Consider the following 21,629-nt stretch of genomic DNA (forward strand, 5'->3'; position numbering starts at 1 on the left):
TATCTTTACAACCTTTCAAAAAAAAATTGTGTTTCATCGCATTTTTTAATGTAATTTTCGTGGGAAAAAAATAAATTGATTTCAAATGATTAAACCTGCCTGTAATGTAGCGCAGATAACGCAATTTCAGAAAATTTTTGGAAAAAAAATTTATAGGCACTTATTTATTTTCTAACAGGGGAAAATATTTAACTTTAAAAAAAAAGTTCATTTTTTTACCTAAACACTAAAAATTATATTCCTCTTTTAGTTTGAATATAAGATAATCTAGCATGATATTCTGATTTGATTTTATAGTTAGAAAAAATCTTGATACTTAGAACCTCTAACAATGAATTTAATTTTTAGTACTCAAATTTTAAAACATCGTATGTCCTAAAAACAACCTGCTAAACTATCCTATGTTTACAAGTACAAATTCATCTCTATACGTATTTGAATTAGCCTAACTTTTCTTGTAATAGTCTGAAAAAGTTAACAGTCTAAAAGTTAATAGTCTGAATGTCTGCATATTACAGACTTCACTCTGCAATGGACTCAAATTTCCAAATGTTAATAGTCTATTTATATCATCTATCAACATCTATCGATAAACTCCATCCAAAGAATTTGAATTCTCACTCTTTTTAAAACATTTTACAATAACATTTAAATCAGCATTTCGCCTAGTTTGCCGAATTTTTTGTAGTATAATTTGAATGATCACGTTTATAGGAATAATAATTGACTTACTACCAGTGGATGACTTATACTTCGGACCCACAAGAAATTTGCTATCTCGTTATCAAACACAGGAGGTCAACTTTTACACCACGATATACAGTATGAATATACAATATGTTTTCAAGTTTAAAAAAATGCAAGCATACATTTCTTGTAAATAATTCTAATCTCCCATTTGTAAATTCAGAAAATTCCATATTCTAACATAATAACCCAAACCAAGTTTCCCTAACCTAATCATAACCTAACCCAAGTTTCTAATCTAATCATAAGCTCTAAAGAGAGTAAAAAAGAGGAAATGAAAACTTAAGATAGAAATTAGATTTTCAAACTTATAAGCATGATCAAAAACAATTAAACTAGATGGAAAATAATTTTTTATCAATTTTATAAATGAAACATTCATGAAAAATAAAACTTATTTCATTAAGTCTATATGTTACCACTTAATCTCATTATGAACAAATTAAAAAAAGTGAAATAAGCTTAAAAAATTCTGAAACTTTTTTTTTCTAGCTGCATGAGATCTTTGCTGAAAATAAATATACAAGAATTTGAGTTTTATTTTAACTTTTATTAAACAGGAATTCAACCATAATTATTTTGAAAATCATACTTACATCAAGTTCAGAGTCTTTGAGTTTTTGTCTTTTTTCTCTCACTTTAAGTTCAAATACTTGTTCCATTTCTTGTTCCATTCTCTTCATTTTGTTTTCTTGTTCCCTCTTTTCTTCTTCCAACTGATCAAGAGGATTCCTTTCAGATAAAAAAGGAAGAAAAAGTAAAATAACATGTTTGATGTATAAAATTTCAATTAAGAGTTCTGACAATGAACACAAAATAAAGAAGAAAAAACAATTATCTGGACAAACAGTAATCTAGAATAATAAATTTTTAATGAATATCTCTCCTTAATAACTCATTCAACAATTTCAGAATTACAAATAAATCGTTATATTTATAAATAGAATAGATATCAATAAAATAGATTTCAGGCAAATATATTTTATGAGTAAATGTAACTGTGTAACAAACATAACTGACGGATCAAAAAAAAAAAATAATGTGAGATAATCTGAAAAATAATTTTCTTTTTAAATCAAATAAAAAAACTATTTGAAAATCGAAGAAAAACAAAGGAAATTATAGGCGTTAGATAGGAGAGAATTTTCAGTTTAACAGCATAAATGCTGAATATCGGTATGCTAAGCCAAACTATACGAATCTGATGTAAAACAAGAAAAAAAAAGTGCAAAGGTCACATAGAAACTAAAGATTTATGAACTACTAGAAAGTAAAACTCCTGTGAGAGGTTAATTCCTTGGCTCAATACATCCCTAGCTAATCTGCCTTTGATTAACAATTAGTAGCAATTATACTTGCAGAATTAGTTACATAAAATATTTCGATAGTTTGAAAAACATTTCATTCAACAGTCAATTTTTCTCTAAACTCAAAATTTTTTCAAATATCATTAATTTTTCTTGCTTTCCAATTTAAAATATGCTACATTAATAGATTTGCAAAGTTTATGATATAGAAAAAGATAATTCTTGCAAGAGACTATTATGCAAAATATAATTACTAATCTTTATTTTTATATCAATCCATTAAGATGACTGAAAAGAATTTAAAAAAAAAAATTCTGTTATACCAAATATTCTTATATACCAGTGAATATGGAGAAGATGAAAGTAATTAAGAAAATTATACAAGTTAATCTGTAAGGCAAAGTCTTTTTCTTCAGATAATTTCATGGGGAGAGTTCAATTTATAATTCAACACAAGAATTTGGAGGGGGAAAAAATCAGGAAAAAAATTGCTATTCTAGAATGCTAATTATTTCAGTTCATCATACTAGACATATCCTTAACAGTATAACTCACTTGTTGCATAACCTTGAAGGTTTGCCATCAGTTCCTACACCAGCCAGTTTCCTACACCTGAAATTTTCATAATGAACACTGTTTGTGACATCCTTCAAATCTTGCATATGAGTCCTAAATTTATTTATAAAATAAATTATATTATTTTTATACCTGTCATAAAATAGAAAAAATTTTTAAAAAAATATTTTTTGCTCAAGTACAGTACTTCAAAAAACAAGGACCACCCTGAATAACTTTTGATTTTAAGATTGGATGGATCTGCATGTTCTTGGAATCAATCTTAATGGTTCGAGGAGGTGACCTTAATAATTATAATTAATTAGTGTAGATGATATTTTCAGTTACGAATTCAGGCACAAAAACGTACTTTCTCTGAATAAACATACCCTATTTTCAACAGATTCAGATTCTTGACCCCAAAATATAGAGGGTAGCCACAATCTGGAGAATATGATCCAGATAGTTTGGTTGGGAGAGAGATCTAAAGTTTGGCCCCTTAATGTTAATTTTACTTCTGGAGCATTTGGCAAAACCTAGAGATTCGTCACATTTTGAATTAAAAAATTCTCAAGACGCAAAAAGTAAAACTAATATTAAGGGGTCCAAACATAAGATCACTCTCCCAACCAAACTATGAGAACCATATTTCCCAGATTGGGGGTGCCCCCTATATTTTGGGTGCCTAAAGCCCAAGTCTGTCAAAAAGAGGGTATGTTTATTCAGAGAAAGTATGTTTTTGTGTTTGATATCGTGACTAAAATATCGTCTGCACTAAGTAATTAGCATATTTGAGATCACCCCCTCGAACCATTAAGAACCAGTCATAGAATGTGAAGATTTCGTCATTAGATCAAGTTATTCAGGTGGTCCTTTTTTTTGGCTAACTGTACAAAATCAGCACTTTACAAAGAGTTTTTAAAAAAAACCAGCAGATAGTATTACTAAATACAAGTGGACTTAGAAATCTAAAACTTTAACAAATTAGTTGCAGTGAGTCTCAGAAAAGTCGGGACAATTTTCAAAAAAAAATCAAAACATTCAATGGAATATTACTCATATACAAGACAACAGCTAACAAAGGCAAACTCGTAAAAAGTATGAACTCTACTTAAGCAAAATCAGGGTTGGGTTTTTGACGTCAAAAAGTGGTTTTTGACATGACAAGGGTATAATACTGGTTTAAACCGTCAAAAACCCGTCAAAAATGTCAAAACTGAAGTTTGCCAAGAAAATATATAAACTTCAAAACTACCAACAGTTGCCATGCATTATATTGAAATTTAATTATACTATAGGTAATCAGCAGGTTTTAAAATATTTTTTAATTAAAATTAAGGTAAAATAACAGATTTAAAATCTCAGAAATTTATATTCAAATGCATGTGCAGAAAAATTTTGCACAAAAATTGTTTAAATATTTATACTTAAAATTTTTTTTTTTTCTTTTTGATACTTAAGAAAATTAAAAGTTTATTACTATGCATTTTTGACATATAAGGAACATATAACTAATATTTATAAGGAACTTACAAGTTATGTTGTATAAATACAAACTTGATACAAGATACAAGTGTATAAAAAAAAAATTTTTAATGTTATACCGAATATCTTTATTATCCAATATGTTAATTTGAATTTAAAAGTAGTTATATTTATGAATAATGATAAATATAATTCATATTGTTTATTATATTTATTTATAATTATTACACTTATCATTTTAAAACAATTTTTATCTCTTAATTTTTTTTTCTCCACTTGTATTAAGAATACAAATAATGCATATCTTGAAAGCAAGAAGTAATTATTCAACAGCTGAATATTTAGATATTCAACAAAACTATATGGATAAACTAAATTTTCAGCATAGTAAATGAATAGGCTGAATATACTGTAAATCGACACTAACTACTCTGTGTATTTAACAGAAAGCACTTAAATTTGTATTGTCTTATGTTAAAAAGATTATTAAGAAGATTTAAAAGAATATTAAAAAAAAAATTTCTTTAAAAGAAGATGTCTAATGTACAAAACTGCTAATGTTTATCTTTAAAAATGTCTAATTTTTAGTATAATCTATACTATACACTAAATTTGGTTATAAATAAATTTCTTAATAATATCACTGCAGATTTTCAATAACACATGAAAATGAATACATAATACTACAAAAGATGTGAGTTTTCAAAAGTACAAGATTTTGGTTACTATTCAAAATATAAGTGTTTCTTCAAAATTTAAAATTTATTTTTTCTAGAACATATTTAGAAACACTATCCTTTAAAAAATATATAAATTTTATGTATTAATTAAATTTCACACATGAATATAGGTTTTTGACATTTTTGACAGTGAGGTTTTTGACGTGACGGTTTAAACCATGGTTTAAACTGTCAAAAACTGTCACATGTCAAAAACCTGCCAACCCTGAGCAAAATATAATCAAATTTTATCATAAAATAATATTAATATGCATTATTTTTAATTTCAGAATTACTTTGCTTAGAACAAAAAGTTTTCCCTATTCCGAGTATAATTTTATTAATGAAGCACTACTAAACAACTCATTGTTAGAGATAAAAAATTTAAAAAAACATGAAAAGTTTTATAATTCTGTTGCATTAAAAAAAATAAGCACTTACAATTAAATAGCAATTCCTCATACCGATTATTTAATTAAAATTTTCTAATTTAGTTCAAAATTTTCTTAAATAATTTTAAAGTAGGGTTTCAACAATCTTAATACAAAAATTCAATGAATATGCCCGCATAAAAATTAAGTGCATAAATTCTGAATGCATCATTTAAAATTTCTATGAATACAAGTACAATATTAATAATTGAAATAATTCAATTTTCTTACACCTTTAAGTTAGAACTAGCAAATTTTGCGATTTTTTCTAACATTATTAAATGAAATGAGATGTTGGATTAAAAATTTTAAATCCATTATTTTGAGATTCACATTGGTATTCATAGAAAATGGGATATTATGAACAAAATATTTTACGTAAGAAAAATCAGGAATATCAGAACTGTAAACACTGATAGCAAATTTGACTTTTAACAACAGTTCCTAGCTTTAATTTAATTAAAACAAAAGTTTGTTCAGAAAATTGCTAATGGTATTAAAAATAAAAAAGTGCATTACTTATTTCAAACTATTAACTTAAAACACATTACAATATATTTTTAAAGTAAAGTTATATAATAAACATTATATATATTATTTAAACCATAAGAAGCACATATAATTTAAATTGTTCCAAAAAAAAACGATAATTTTAGTTAAATAATGATAATATAATATTTATATAAGAAGAGCATTTAATTATTTTAGTTTAAGAACAAAACCTGCGTTAGCTCTTAAGACATTAAAAACTACTTTAATTCTTAAATTACCTTTATTAAGCTATAAAGAATGGGATAGAAAACAATAACTACATCAACTTTATAAATAGGAATCTAAAAGAGAAAAATAAATAAAATATACTAACTTTAAAAGCATGTTTCGTAATGCAAGAAAATCACAATGTTCCATATTTTCAACTGAAAAAAATTAAACAAAATTATGAAGTCATATTCATAGGTCCATAACATTTCACATAATAACATGCGAATCATATGGAGAAAAAAATTACCTTCTGCCACACCCCATGGGTATTTTCGACCCCTAACTTGTTTTCCATTGACATCTATGAGCGTATTACTACCAACAACAGCAAATGGCACCCGTTCCTTTAATAGCAATATTTCATATTACACTATGTTACATATAGAAATGAACTAACTATATTTTGAAAGTGTAATGCTAAGAATAGTGTTTGTTAAACAATATTAAATAATAACAATAAAATTTAAGTTTTTAATAAGATAATTAAAATATATAAATAAAAACAAAATATGTGCAAAAAATATTTGTCTTTCAGAAACATCTTCATCTTAAGCATATGTTAAAAGTAAATATTGAAAGCCAACTTAACAAAACTACATCCCTTTAAAGCAACTCGCAAAGAAAAAAATTTAATGCTTAGTACAGCCTAGATCATAAAAAGTCTATAATTCACGCAACAGTTTTATACGTATTTGGGTTAAATTTAAACACTCCAAGTTAATATCAAACTGAATTTTTCATAATAATAAATACAACTGAAGCATTAAGAACAAAAACGACAGATTCCAATCAACCATTTCAACTTTAAGGTATAAAAGAAGATTTAGCTCATTTTTATTGTAGAAAAATTTTGATAATGGAAAATGGGAAGTTTTTGCATATTCTAATTCATTTGATAGTACATGAAATATAAATGGTAAATGTAATGGCGATTGTAATTAACTACAAGAGAGAGTTCATTAAAACAATTCTTTACTTCAGGTTCACAATTCCAAACATAGTAGAAGAACAAAGAGCTAGAACTTAAATAGTTTATTTGCATAACTCGTAGCACACAGCTGTAGAACATAGTTTAACCCTTTTGCGCCGACTGCCAGCAAGAAACGCACTTACTTTCCAACCGACACACCGGTGTGCCAGAGCATTTTCTCGTTCACCCCCGGCCATCACTCATTTGTGCCAATGTCCTGAAACGTTTTAGAAAATAAAATTTCTGTGAGAAGATGGCATTGTATGTCCATATGGTTTCAGATACATGTAGATTTGACCTTCTACTCAAAATGAGAGAATTATGACTCGAATACACGTGGTTTTTAGAGGGAAGGAATGGAGAATAAAGAAATATTTTATGGCGGCTCTTAAAATTCGCACGAGGTATTTGTTAACAGTAAGCAGGGGATGTTGGTTGTTGTTTTTCGCTACAGAGTTAGGTATTTCGATTTGTGGTCCAGTTTTTAGTGCAATGCTAGTGATTTCAAGTTTCTCACACGAAAAAAGAATTTTAAGTCATATATTTAGTTTTCAGATATTATAATGTTAAAAGTTATTAAATGGTAAGTACATAATGAAAATAAAAGGTGTAAAATATATATTTAAACAAGAAATAACTCAAGTAAATAAAGTATCTATAGAAATATATATAAAGCATATTTCATTTAAATATTTTACAGAACATTATTAAACAATGCGTTGATATTTCGTTAATTTCATGAATTTAGGCTTAACGGCAAAAAACCCTCCGGCCCTGAACAGATACTCGCGAGAGAGACTGCCGGCCTCAGCGATAAGCGCACGTTTGCGCTTCCCATCGCAAAAGGGTTTATTATTCTAAAAGTTCTTTTCTAATACACCTTGGCTGTTCATCAACGTCTTTTACACATTCAGTACACATGACCTTGTCACTAAAACCACAAAGGGAATATGCATGGCATTATCCGGGTAGTACAATGGCTGGCAACAGAAAGCTAAGCAAGACTCTTAGGCTTTAACCAAGCTGCAGTTGTTTATACAGTACAGCACACAATTCAAGTTCTCTGCATTCACCTTTCAGGGATGCTGTAATTTCCAGCATCAAAATCTTAACAAGACTGATCACGGAATACAAGCCAAAAACAGGATAATAACTAAAGATAAGGTTTCATCTTTCATTAATTAAATTAGCAGAACATGGAACAGAATACAGCAACTGCTCAACAGGTTAAGCAAACTTCCAGTCGTATTCATCTGACTATCTATTTAACATAGTACTGATTCCAGAAGCAGAACACATAATATAAGCTATTAAGAATTACTTGAAAAAATAAATATATGCTAATTACCTATTTATGACGTACATTACAGAAAAATATATGCTAACTAATTACTTATGACATATATTGTCATCTTTCTGTCCCTTGACGAATAACCACAAGACTACCAAAATAGGTTGCAAAAAGCTTGAATTTTTATAAGTAAAATTAGTGGATCAACCCATTTTAATTCACCAATTGATGTAACGTAACCTAATACACTGACATATATTTATCTCAAAATTTAAGATTGTTTTAATATTACCATTTTTATTCTTAGCACTCGCTACAATTAAGATGGTATTTGATGGAATAATTCAATGGTACAATTCATATATATTAAATTATAAATACTGCTCATATTTATTAAGTCCTAAAAAAATTAAAAAATGCTTTTAATTTATTAATCATAGCTATTGATGACTTACATTTATTAGATTACTGATTAGATGTCCCGACATTTATCTATTATACATCAAGACTATTTAATTTATCACTTAAGATGATATTAAGGAAATTTAAAAAAACATACTTTTATATTAAGTTTAAACTGCAATTTAAACAGCATTACTGAAGTTTAAATTGCAATTAATTTTTTAATGAAACCTATGGGTATTAATAATTTAAAATTAACTAGGTTTTAAATCATGTTGAGTAATGCAACTATTATATGGCGCAGAAACCTGGAAACAGACTAAAATCGAAATACAAAAATTAGAAACCTTTCATTTTTAAAATTTTCTGGCCTTACAAAGTATCAAGTCAAAATCTATTAAAGAAAGCTAAAATAAAAACAATAGAAGATGAAATTAAAAAACGAAGATGGAGCTGGCTCGGACATATCCTTAGAATGCCCAAAGAAAAGATCCAGACTTACCATCCAGCGCATATTTTTGGGAAAATTAAAAGAATGTTTGGGCACTTAAGGCCTCTAGCATTGGAGGGATATGCTAGAGGCCTTAAGTGCCCAAAGGCAGGTAGAGGATAAGTAAGTAAGTAATGCAACTATTAAAAAAAAATAATAATAATAAGATTTCATGAAATAAAAAATAGTTGAAAAATAAGAAATCATTAAGAAAAGCAAAAAATTAAAATTCAAGAAACTGAATACTTTTCTTTTTTTGTGAAATCAAATTTGATTCATTTGCATCAAAGTAATGATGAAACAAAAATTTTTAAAAAGTTAAATAATTTATTACATTAAGTTTTAAAATTAGATTGAGAAATAATTACCTTCATGATTTTGAGCTGTCTGTTTTCATCTTCATCGTCACACTCTGGAAATTCATAAATTTTAATTTGGTTTTGTGCTATTTCAGTCATTATCTGAAAAAGAAAAATAATATTTTGACCATGTAAAAAACATATATTCTACAGTAATAAAACAATGAACAGAACTTTTACAATTATTGAACAAACTATTTAAAGTAACAAATTGAAACAAAAACAAATTAAAATTCAAACTCATTAATTTCAAAACTTTGAGTGAGCTCAAATAAGGTTGCTTTTTAGCATAAGTTAGTTTTGCTTTATGCATTCAATAGAGAGAGAAAAAAACACAAAATTTACTTATAAATATTCAAAATAGAAAAAAATTATACACTTGAAGGAGAATACATGTCATACAGTTGATTTTCCTACACTATTATAAGTTCTTGCAGAGATTTTTAAATTTTTGGCAAGCTTGCTGGGATAATTAATTAACAATACATCATTTAATTATAAAATATATTTTAACAGATAACACATATCAGTATTCAGAGTGATAATATTTACAAGCAACAATATATAAAATCTTCAAAGCAACATTTGGTAGCTCACTAAGTAACATTTCCTGCAACATACTATTGCAAATTGAACATCCCATACCCCTAACAAAAGATAGCTGCCTTATGCATACTTGTTTACCATACTTCTAAAATTTGCTCAAATAGTTCTCCTCCATGAAGAACTACTTTCCTTAAAGCTATCACTGTAGACTACCGCTTTCCTTCCAATATTATTGAGTCCACCAATAGAAAATTAATCTCACAATCTATCATTCTCTCAAATTCGAATTTTAACGATTTAATTGTTTTATTTTATCATCTAAAAATCAGTTCCCAAATTGCTAAGAGTTTGAATAAATTTGAGTTTAAAGTTGTTTCTTCCCATGTAAATAAACAAAATTTCACCAATCTTAAAGATCCCCTTCCTTCTTTTAATAGCAGGTGTTGTTGGCGCATGCACGTTATTCCCTAGCGGAATGAGATTAAATCATCACTTCTCCTATGAGACTCGAAAACATTAGATGTGGATAAATATCTCTTAAACCCTTTCGAAATCCACAATATCTCCAGCTGTTGTTGTTGTTTATGCTTAATGTTGTTATTAATAAAAAACAAAAAGTGCAGCTGGTGATCCGTCGGTATTTACTAAATTATCAAGCGTGTTGGTTTTAGGCCGAAATTGTCTGGCACGTCGAGCACACGGAGCGCTCGAATCAAACTACAACTATGGATACTATAGTGAAACTAAATAAAGCAAAAATTTCCTTGAAAGGAAATATTACTCGAATACAAACCTTTGTCGATAGTATATCTGAAGATATTCCTAATAATACCATACTTGAAGTGAAATTGAAAAAAGTCGAACAATTACAAAGTAAGCTTGATGAATTGAGAGTGCATTCTTTCGGTATTGAAAAAATAACTGATCAAGAATTAGAGGAATTCGAAAAAGAAATCGAACAATGCGAATCTCGTCTAGAAGATTTGGAGGTAAGCCTCAAACTTATAATTGATTCTAAAAAAGAAACTGTATCAACTGTAAACGATGTTAAACAAAGTAATCAAACTGAAAATATAACTAACACAAAAATTCCACCTATTATACTTCCAACATTCTCGGGAAGATATGAACACTATAGTACCTTTAAAAATCAGTTTGATGACTTGATCACCTCTAATGATCAACTCACTCAGTCGCAAAAACTTTATTATTTAAACTCATGTCTCTCAAATGAAGTAAAAGAATTTGCTTCCACATTTGACACATTTTCTTCATTGTATGAAGCACTCGATTCACGTTACGATAATAAAAGATTAATCGTTGATGTGCATGTAAATTCCATCCTAAATTTTAAAAATATAGAACATGAAAATGCTACAGAAATTCGTGCAATGATAGATTGCATTCAAAAGAATTTACGAGCTTTAAAAGTGTTAAAATATGAACGAAATGATTTATTTGACATTTTTCTTCAAAACATAATGCTTAACAAATTGGATAAAGAAACTCGAAAGAATTTCGAATCAATACAAAAAACAAAAGAAGTTCCGTCATACGAACAATTCATTACATTTTTAGAACAACGTGAAGCTGTTCTCTTATCGGTAAATCGAAATTGTTATTCAGAAACGAAAACAATTAAGAAAACAACTAATTTCCCATTTAAAAACAAAACTGTTTTGATGAATGAAAATATAGAAAATAAAAACTGTGTAAATTGCTTGAAAGAATCACATCCTATATTTCGCTGTGATAAATTTTTGAAATTAACACCGCATAAAAGATTTGAACTTGTTAAATATCATAAACTATGTGAAATTTGTTTGAAAGAAAATCATAAAAAATGGGAATGTAAATCGTCTTTTGTATGTAATTGTGGTCAACGCCATTCGAATACATTATGTTTCAGACGAGCTATCGCTGAGAACAGAAAACAGCTGGCGTCAGAAAATCAAATCGCTGACTCAGCATTCGTAGGATCAGAAATAAAAAATGAAAATAAAAGCTCTCTTCATAATGCGGTTTTAAGTAATACTTCTAATGAAAATAAAAAGAATGTTTTATTATCTACTGGAAATATTCTCTTGCAAAAAAGGGATGGGTCATTAATTAAATGTAAAGTTATTTTCGATTCGGCATCAAATGTTAATATATTGAGTAAGAGAACTAGTGAAATTCTTGGGATTAAATTAGAAAGAATCCAAACATTCGTGGCTGGACTTAATTCGACTAAACAAAATCTGAAAGGAAAATTGAGTACTATCATTTCAAATAAAAGTGGTAGTTTTAAAGAACCGATTGAATTCTTAGTCGCAGATAAAATTACGGGTCTGACTCCAAGTGTCAGCTTAGATATATCGAAAACGAAAATACCCGAGTTTTTTGAATTAGCGGATCCTTCATTTTTTGAAGCGAAAGAAGTTCACGCTTTATTAAATGCTGATGTTTTCTTTAGAATAATTAAGGATAACGTTTATAAAGTTAATGAAGATTTGTTGTTAAGAGAAACGGAATTCGGATGGATCGCGAGTGGTCGACTTGATGAGATAAAAATTAATAATGAAAATTCGTGTCTTCTTCTCAAAAACGATGATTCTATAGACGATACCTTAAAACGCTTTTTTGAACTTGAATCTCTCGGCATAAAAGACGACCCTTGTCTTCGAGAAGAAGATCAAGCCATGAACATTTTTGAACAAACTGTACAATATAAAGATGGTCGATATATAGTTGAACTACCATTCCGTAAACACTGGAAAGAATTATCGAATAACGTTTGCGTTGCAAAACGTTTTCTTAATTTATGAAGAAGATTGCGGTTCGATATTGAACTATATTCTCAGTACCAAAATATCATTCGGGACTATTTGGACCAAGGAATAATCGAAGAAGTAGAGAGTTCTGAATCGGACTTTGATAGACCCTTGTTCTATTTGCCACATCAGGCCATTAAAAAGGAAGGTCGCGTTACAACTTCAACTCGAATAGTGTTTGACGCAGCATCTCACCAGCTAGACGAACTTTCATTGAATGACTGTTTATGGCCAGGTCCAAACCTTTACCCTAACCTTTTCGATATACTTATCAACTTTAGACTTAGCCGAGTGGCTATTTCATCAGATATTCGTCAGGCCTTTTTACAAATTTGCATTGCGGATAAGCACAAGGATACAGTACGATTTCTGTGGACAGACAGTGATCCTCGTTTAGACTCAAAACCAAAACTTCGAATTTATCGTTTCAAGAGATTACTCTTTGGACTTAACACTAGCCCTTTCCAACTAGCAGCCACCATCAAACATCATATTGAAAAATACAGAGAGGAATATCCCACGACTGTACATCATCTAGATTCTTACATGTACGTAGACGATTGGATAACAGGTCAAGATACCCGAGAAGAGGCACTTATAATATCCCGAAGTGCAAAGAAAATCATGAAGGAAGCTGGAATGGAGATGAGAAAATGGATTAGCAACGACTCCGCCTTGATGAGTCAGTGGTCAGAAGAAGCCTTTGACACTTATCCACTTGATATTCCTATAAACTTAGGAACTAATAATGCTAAGGTATTAGGCATGACATGGTAAACTGAAGATGATTGCTTGATATTAGACACAAAAGGTATTTTAGAATTCGTTTCAAACTGCCGAAATACCAAAAGATTTCTTCTGCAGACCATCGGAAAGATTTTTGATCCAATGGGATTGCTTACTCCCTTCATTATACGGATGAAATGCCTCATTCAAAAACTTTGGGAAAAGAAAGTTTCGTGGGATGAGAATCTCCCTCCCAGCATTATGGAAAGTTGGAAAAATTGGTGTAAAGAGTTACCGCTCCTGGGAGAACTTAGAATTCCAAGACTTGTGCTAGATTCTAACAGTAATAGTGACATCGTAGAAATGCATGTTTTCTGTGATTCCTCGAAACTTGCATACGGAGCTACCATTTATGTGAAACTTAAAATACAAGACAAAGTGTATGTAAATTTCGTTACTTCGAAAAGCAGAGTTGCACCTCTAAAAGGAGTTACTTTGCCTCGACTTGAGCTTCTAGGAGCCTTAGTAGCTGCACGTCTGAGTTCCAAAGTGCTGAAAATCATCAATCAGAAAGGACAGTGCACAGTGTTCCATTGGACCGATTCAAAAGTCGTTTTGTTTTGGATTAGAGGATCTCAGAAAAAATGGAAACAATTCGTCGCTAATCGTGTTCGAGAAATCACTAAGCTGACTGATCCTAATACTTGGTTTCACTGCGCCGGTAAAGAAAATCCCGCAGACTTGTTGACAAGAGGTCTCAGTGCAGAGTCGCTTCTGCACAGCAAAAAGTGGTGGCATGGTCCTTCATTTTTGTTGATTGATTGATTGAATGTAGAGTTTAATGGCACAAAATCCAAACCTTCATTTTTGTTGTCCGATGAACTCGTGAGTGAATTTGACTGTCCAGTGCCAAATGAAGAAGAATACTTACCAGAACTAAAATTCAAAAACTCAGTAGAAACTACAGTCTTGACTTTAAATCATGACAAAACTTTTTTTGATAATCTGATTAATCGTAGCAATAGATTTTTAACTATAGTTCGAATTTGTAGTTATCTTTTCAGGTACATTCATAACTTGAGAAATCCAGAGAAAAGGATTCTTGGTCCTCTGAAGGTAGAAGAATTGTCCAATGCTGAAACCTATCTAATTCGCTGCTTGCAGGAGCAAGAGTTTCCAAAAGAATTAACTGCTCTAAAGTCGGGAGGTAGCGTTTCCAATAAGAGTAAGATCTTTAATCTATCACCTATTCTAGATGAAGAAGGGTTATTGAGAGTGGGTGGCAGACTAGAAAATTCTCAATTATCGTACTCGAGTAAACATCCCATTTTATTGCCTTCTAAATGTAAATTAACTGAAATAATCGTTAAATACTATCATGTTAAGTATTTTCATGTTGGTGCACAACATCTACTTTTTCAGGTTAGACAAAAATATTGGCCCATTCATGGTAGGAATTTGTGCAAAAAAATCGTGCACAGTTGCATAGTTTGCTTTAAAGCAAATCCTAAAGAGTATAATCAAAAGATGGGTAATTTGCCAAAAGAAAGAATAACACCTGATAAAGTTTTCAGTTCTACTGGAATAGATTTATGCGGACCATTCCTTATTAAAAATAAATATCAGAGGAAAGGTCCTGAAATTAAAATCTACGTTTGTATATTTATCTGTTTAGTAACAAAGGCTATACACCTTGAGCCAATCAGTGACTTGACTTCGCAAGCTCTCATAGCGACGCTTAAACGATTCATTGCCCGAAGGGGTAATTGTCGTAAAATCTTTTCAGATAACGGAACTAACTTGGTAGGGGCTAATAAAGAACTTAATTGTTTGTTTAAGATGGTAAGAGATCGAGAGGAATCATTATTTGCATTTTTTGGCGAAGAAAAAATTGAATGGAGCTTTATTCCCCCAAGGAGCCCAAATTGGGGAGGACTTTGGGAAGCAAACATTAAATCATTTAAATTTAATTTTAAGCGTGTAGCAGGGAACTCTAAATTTAATTGCGAAGAATTTTTAACACTCGTAACTCAAATAGAGGCAATATTGAACTCTCGACCTCTTACTCCTCTTAGTTCTGATATTGAAGATTTAGAAGTGCTGACACCGGCACATTTCTTAATAGGGAGGCCCATAACGGCCATAGTTGAACCATCCCTAACTGATATCGAGCCAAGTCGTTTAAACTCATGGCAGAGAATTACCAAGTCAGTACAAACAATCTGGAAACGATGGAGCCTTTCTTACCTGAATAGCTTACAGCAAAGAAAAAAATGGGTAAAAAATCAGAAAAATTTAAAAATCGGGGATATGGTTTTGATAAAAGAAGAAAACCTTCTCCCATGCAAATGGGTCTTGGGTCGGGTAGTAAAACTGTATCCTGGACAAGATAATCAAATAAGGGTAGTTGAAGTAAAAACTTGTAAGGGAGTATATAAAAGGTCAGTTTCCAGATTGAGTGTACTGCCGATAGAAAATTAAATAGTTGTATATTCATCTAAATATTTGTATATAATTTTATGTAACACTTGTATTTCTATTAGAATTTCATGTAAAAAATGTTAAATGTATCTCAAAGATTCTGATTGAGTATTAGTTATGTTAAAGTTATAATACTCAATAATGTTAAAGTTTTTGTAAAATTATATGCTAAATGTATAAGTGCAAAAAAAATTGTCAAGTTCTTGCATGTGAACAGTGCAAGGCTGGGCGGTGTGTTGGCGCATGCGCGCCATTCCCTAGCGGAACGAGATTAAATCATCACTTCTCCTATGAGACTCGAAAACATTAGATGTGGATAAATATCTCTTAAACCCTTTCGAAATCCACAATATCTCCAGCTGCTGTTGTTGTTTATACTTAATGTTGTTGTTATTAATAAAAAACAAAAAGTGCAGCTGGTGGTCCGTCGTTATTTACTAAATTATCAAGCGTGTTGGTTTTAGGCCGACAGGTGTATTTATCATATTTAGAGTTAATGTTGTCTTACACATATTGAAAATATTAATGTGTCCGTAAACTTCAGCTTAAAGAACACGAAAGATGAGCACACATATCTTAAAAAATATTCTTCGTTTTCTGCTAGAATTGTATTTCTGATTTTCTGTCTCAATTTACTCTTTTCAAAACTATTTTTAATATGCTATATATTATTAATTTCGCATTTGCTCTCATTATATTTCTTTACATTTAAAGTTTTTTTAAAAAAAAAAAAAACAATTCTTGGAATTAAATTCAGAAAAAAAATATTAAGAATATGAAAAGTTAAGATAATTTGTTCAAGAGCAATTCAAAAAATATAACACAAAAAAAAAAAACTTTATTAAGATCAAATCCATCATTAATAGCTATAAATTTAAACATTCCAGAACGTCATCTGTGACAGATTCAATAATGTTGGCAGTGTCCTGTTATGGTTCCCTTTCCGCAAAGAATTCTACTTCATCTGCTGAGTCTAACCAAAAATAGCCCACCCCATCCAACAAGTTCAAAATTCCATTTTTTAAAAAGATTTTACAATAGTATTTTAAACTGTATTTTAAAAGGAGGCGCCTCATAGCACATTCATTTCTGGGCAAATGAATCATATCAAGAAAGAACAATGTGAAATATTTTTAACATAAAAAAAAAAATTAGCAGATGAGAAATAAGAGGTAGACTTATATACCAAAATATATGGTAGTTCAAGAAAATAAGCCTTACTTGTCTTTTAAAAAAGTGGCATTCTTCAGGTGTCATTGTGTCTGCTTTGGCAACAAGAGGAATGATATTCACTCGATCGTGCAGTCTTTTCATAAATTCTATATCTAAAGGCTTTAAACTATAAAAACAAATAACAATTAGCAAAATATGTAAACTAATGATTTCACATTCAAAAATTAATAAATGAAATAGCTATATTTCATACATAGCAAAATTATGAATGTATTACACAAAAAATAGTAGGCTATTTAAAAGTAATGAAAGAAAATGTGGTTTTAAAACTACCATTATCCAATGTTCTAACAATATCAAAAATGATGATGACTGCTTATGATAGCATGCTCTAAGCAATCATCAATGATACTATAAGCTCTTTGAAATTTAAATCACATTTCTTTCAATCTGTCTTTCATTAGTCTTTTAAAATAGATATGTTAAAAAAAATAGATTAAATTAGACTAAATATTCACTATTTGTAAATAAAAAAGTGCATCCAGAAATGTGAATTAACTTACCCATGACCAGAAGGAGCTATGAAATACAAGCAGCAGTGCACTCTACCATCAGGAATTGTTGTTCGATGGACTCTGGATTCAGCATTTAAATATTCTTCATATTTATTGTCAATGTAGTCAGATATTGGTGACCAACTAATAAAATAAAATAAACAAATGTTATTTATATAACTTAATTTAAATGTTATTACATGATTTAAAAATCATTTATTAAGAAAATATAAACAGCTTTGAAATTTTTCAAAATGTCATCAAAATTATCTATGTAAGTCTTAAAATATAAAGAACAAACTAAAAAATTAAAAAATGAATGTATTTAAGACCATAAGAAATAGTTTTACATAAAACAAAAGAAAAATATTTACTGTATCTCTTTTTAAAATCTACATTTAGATATAAAATTTCTTCTTTATTGTAAAAATAAAAAAGTAGTTTTTTAAAAATTTCTTAGGGAACAAACATATCCTTCGGCCGGGCAAGGTCGACTCAGCCTTTCATCCCTTCAGTGGGTAGATAAATGAGTAACAAGCATGCTTGGGAACTAAACACAGGGGGTTCCGCGTTCGGCTGACCACCAACTGGGAACACCTGCTCCTGCACTCCAGAGCCCAAGGTCAAGAAAACTGAGATGGGCACAGCAGGCCTTGGCCCTCTATGGACTGTTGCACCACTGAGTTTAGTTTAGGGAACAAACATTATATTTTTAAGTATAAACAAAAAAAAGTAAGATTACATCAGTTTAATAAGGAAACTACTTATTAGTTGACTTAAATTTTTATTTCAAATAATTTGAACACACAAACGCAGAGCAAGTCTATTTTTATAATAAAATGAGAAATAAAATTTTAAGTCATGACATAAATTAAAATTCTTACTAAAAATTCAAAATAATATTTATAAAAGTTGGGTAACTTAGGTGATAGCAGATGAGAACAATGTTATAGCTAGCGAAAAAAAAAAAAAAAAACAATGACAATTTTTTTTTTAAAGTTATAAATATAAACTGGTTTCTAAAAACAAAGCTAAAAAGATTTTAAATTGCCAAGTCCAAATTATGGATAAAAAGGAGCTAAAAATTAACTCTGTCAAATTGGCTGAAAATTTAATATGTTGTAGTTCAAAACATTTTGATCAAGAGCTCTCATTGACACATAGTCCAAAAATTCATAGTTTCTGAGAAGTAAAATCTGGAACATAAATAGTAATTCTTAATTTTCTAATACCATACTGACATTATCATTAACCAACATTCACCGCATGGAGATTGTCACATCAGATTTTGCACGTTACAGCCCTTAAAAGGATTGATTGTTTAAACAAAACAAAAAAATACTTGGATGTATACAAATATATATAGCTACACATAAACAGAACTAGTTACCAGTTATTTGAATCTTATTTACATTTTGTTGGGAAGATCGATTCACTGCTTCATAGATACATTCTATGAACTTTGTAGATGGGTACTTGATGTTACTCCCATACCATGCATATCTCAAAAACTATGTAACACTAATAATGTGTACGCAACTACATAATGTTGGAGTGGAATATTACTCTTCTAAATATGAATTAACTAACCATTGAATTAACAGAATTTATTTTGGGGCATTTGTTGGCAACAGGTATATTTTCCTTCACAGATAACATGAGTGACGTTCTGTGCACATTCAATTATTGAACTTATAAGAAAGGAATGTATTTTTAACAGTAGTAAGTCACATCACGTTACTAAGTTATTGAATCCTAGTGATTAACGATGTCACATTTCTATGTTTAACCTGTCATAGTTAATTATTTATTAGTTGTTTGCTACATTGAGATGGCACTGTATTTAATAAAAAATGTTTCAATCATCACATTTTATCATGCCCATCCATATTCACTCAACATCCATTGGGCATGCTCTAACAACATGAAAAGAGTGGTCATGGGCCATGAGCTCGCAAACTTCGGTCTATAACATTTGACATTAAGTCAAATTGCAAGTGAAAAGTGGTGTTAAATGTTCAATTTTTTGAACTGTCTGAGAGACGAAGTATTTTTTGCCTTTCTAAAGCTCGGAGAGTTCAATTACAACACAATCTGGATAATTGACATGAAAGTTTTGCTATGGAAAAAGAAGGATGGGACTTAGTAAAGAAAAACCATTTGACAACATAGCACATGAGAAAGAAATCTTCTGGGAAAATAGCAACCCTTCACAGCAATCTACTTAGGAAATGTATGAAAATATCAAGTTGCCCAGACTGTTTGAACTATAACAGGGCTGTCCAACTGGCGGCCCGCCAACCTCTTATTCAGGCAGATCGGCCTCAGTTTTCCTATTAAAATGCAAGCAAATTGTTTTATAATTCTTCTGTTCCTTTTTTTTATAATTAATAATTCAACTATTAATTGTTACTGTATAAGAGGTAAGAGGGTATTGTTCAACTTTTTCAAACTGCGGCCCACCAGGTGATCAGTGACCGGAATTCTGGCCCGTGGATTCTTTGCAGTTGGACAGCCCTGAATTATAACACATTAAAATTCAGCTCATTTGATGGCAAATCAATTTCTAGAAGATTTGTGTGGTGTCCTTTAATAAAGAAAAATCATACTCAAACTAACTAAAACATAAAACTAAAATTTGAAAAAAAATAAATTACCATTGAGAATTATCCACCGCATCACCAAAACCTGGTGTATCTACTACTGTTAGTAATAAATTAACTCCACTTTCTTTGAGCAGTACTTTGGATGTTTCAACCTACAAAAAATCCAAAATTTATTTTCTAAGCACAAGTAAGATTGTTGCTTATGCAATGTAAAAGATTATATAAGCATGTAGAATAAAGGATTAACTATTCAGAGTTAAAATTGTATATATATGTGATTAAAACAAGTAATAAAACTATAATTTTCATAGAAAGCTTTTTTTTTCCTTAATAAGAATTTACTTATACTTTACTTATACTTACAAAAAAAACAGCAAAATTGGGGGCATGCAATAAGCAAAACAAATTAAGAGCAGATGCATAAGCTTAACAAGCAAAAAATCAATCATATTTAAAAGTCTAGCAACACTATTATGTTTAAAAAAATATTTGATTCAACTATAAAGTAAAAAAATAATGTGAGTTCAACAATAACACAAAATTAGAAACAAATAAGATACATATTTATTGAGAGCAAATTTTAATTTAAAAATGTGATTAGGGCAAAAAAATAAAATCCTTTCTGCATTAAAATTTCTTTTTCTGTTTCCTCATTTAAGCCAAGTTGACATAAAATTTCAAGGAAAAAACAATAAAGACAAAATAACCAAAATAGCCAAATAACCACGATTGCCAGGACAAAAAGAATTTTTATGGTTAAATGTTTTTAAACATGTATTTGAAACTTGTAAGTAATTAAATGAGCTTCAATTTTCTTCGCAATAATTTATTTGATAAATGCAAAAAATTAAACAGCATTAACAGCTGTATACCTGAAATGCACTAAAATGAGAAATTAGAATGAAATGCATACTTAAGAGTAAATGGCATAAAAATAAAATTTTTAAGAAGTTATGATGCATTTTTAGAACTTTAGTAAAAAAAGTTTCCATCATTAATAGGTTCCCTAAATTTGTGCTGCAGCACCTTAGAATGTTACAAAAAAATGATGGATCTAAATATGCCAAAATTTAAAATAGCCTCCTTTTTAAAAATGAGCTTATTTGATCTAAATGCATAATTTTCATTAATTAATCTTATATTTATTTTAACAGACAAGTTATATGGCTAGACAAATTATGGCATCTCTTTGAAGCAGAATATTTCAAGACC

At 29.6% G+C, this 21,629-nt stretch overlaps 1 protein-coding gene across 11 annotated transcripts in view; it reads right to left on the minus strand.

Annotated features, from left to right (window-relative positions):
• Positions 1 to 21,629, minus strand: part of LOC107457025 (protein peanut) — a 111,456-nt gene that overhangs the window by 33,312 nt on the left and 56,515 nt on the right. For all 11 annotated transcript variants that reach the window (XM_087161625.1, XM_087161624.1, XM_087161622.1 and 8 more), the window contains 8 exons: positions 20,469 to 20,569; positions 17,821 to 17,955; positions 17,306 to 17,423; positions 9,528 to 9,620; positions 6,254 to 6,350; positions 6,110 to 6,161; positions 2,610 to 2,723; positions 1,344 to 1,479 (listed from right to left, as the gene is read on the minus strand). In XM_087161625.1, the coding sequence (XP_087017751.1) occupies positions 1,344 to 1,479; positions 2,610 to 2,723; positions 6,110 to 6,161; positions 6,254 to 6,350; positions 9,528 to 9,620; positions 17,306 to 17,423; positions 17,821 to 17,955; positions 20,469 to 20,569 (846 nt within the window). The remainder of the gene's footprint in view (positions 1 to 1,343; positions 1,480 to 2,609; positions 2,724 to 6,109; positions 6,162 to 6,253; positions 6,351 to 9,527; positions 9,621 to 17,305; positions 17,424 to 17,820; positions 17,956 to 20,468; positions 20,570 to 21,629) is intronic.

This window comes from Parasteatoda tepidariorum, chromosome 4 (assembly GCF_982258835.1).
Source record: "Parasteatoda tepidariorum strain Cologne lab strain chromosome 4, Ptep-v5.0, whole genome shotgun sequence".
Lineage (NCBI taxonomy): Eukaryota > Metazoa > Arthropoda > Arachnida > Araneae > Theridiidae > Parasteatoda > Parasteatoda tepidariorum.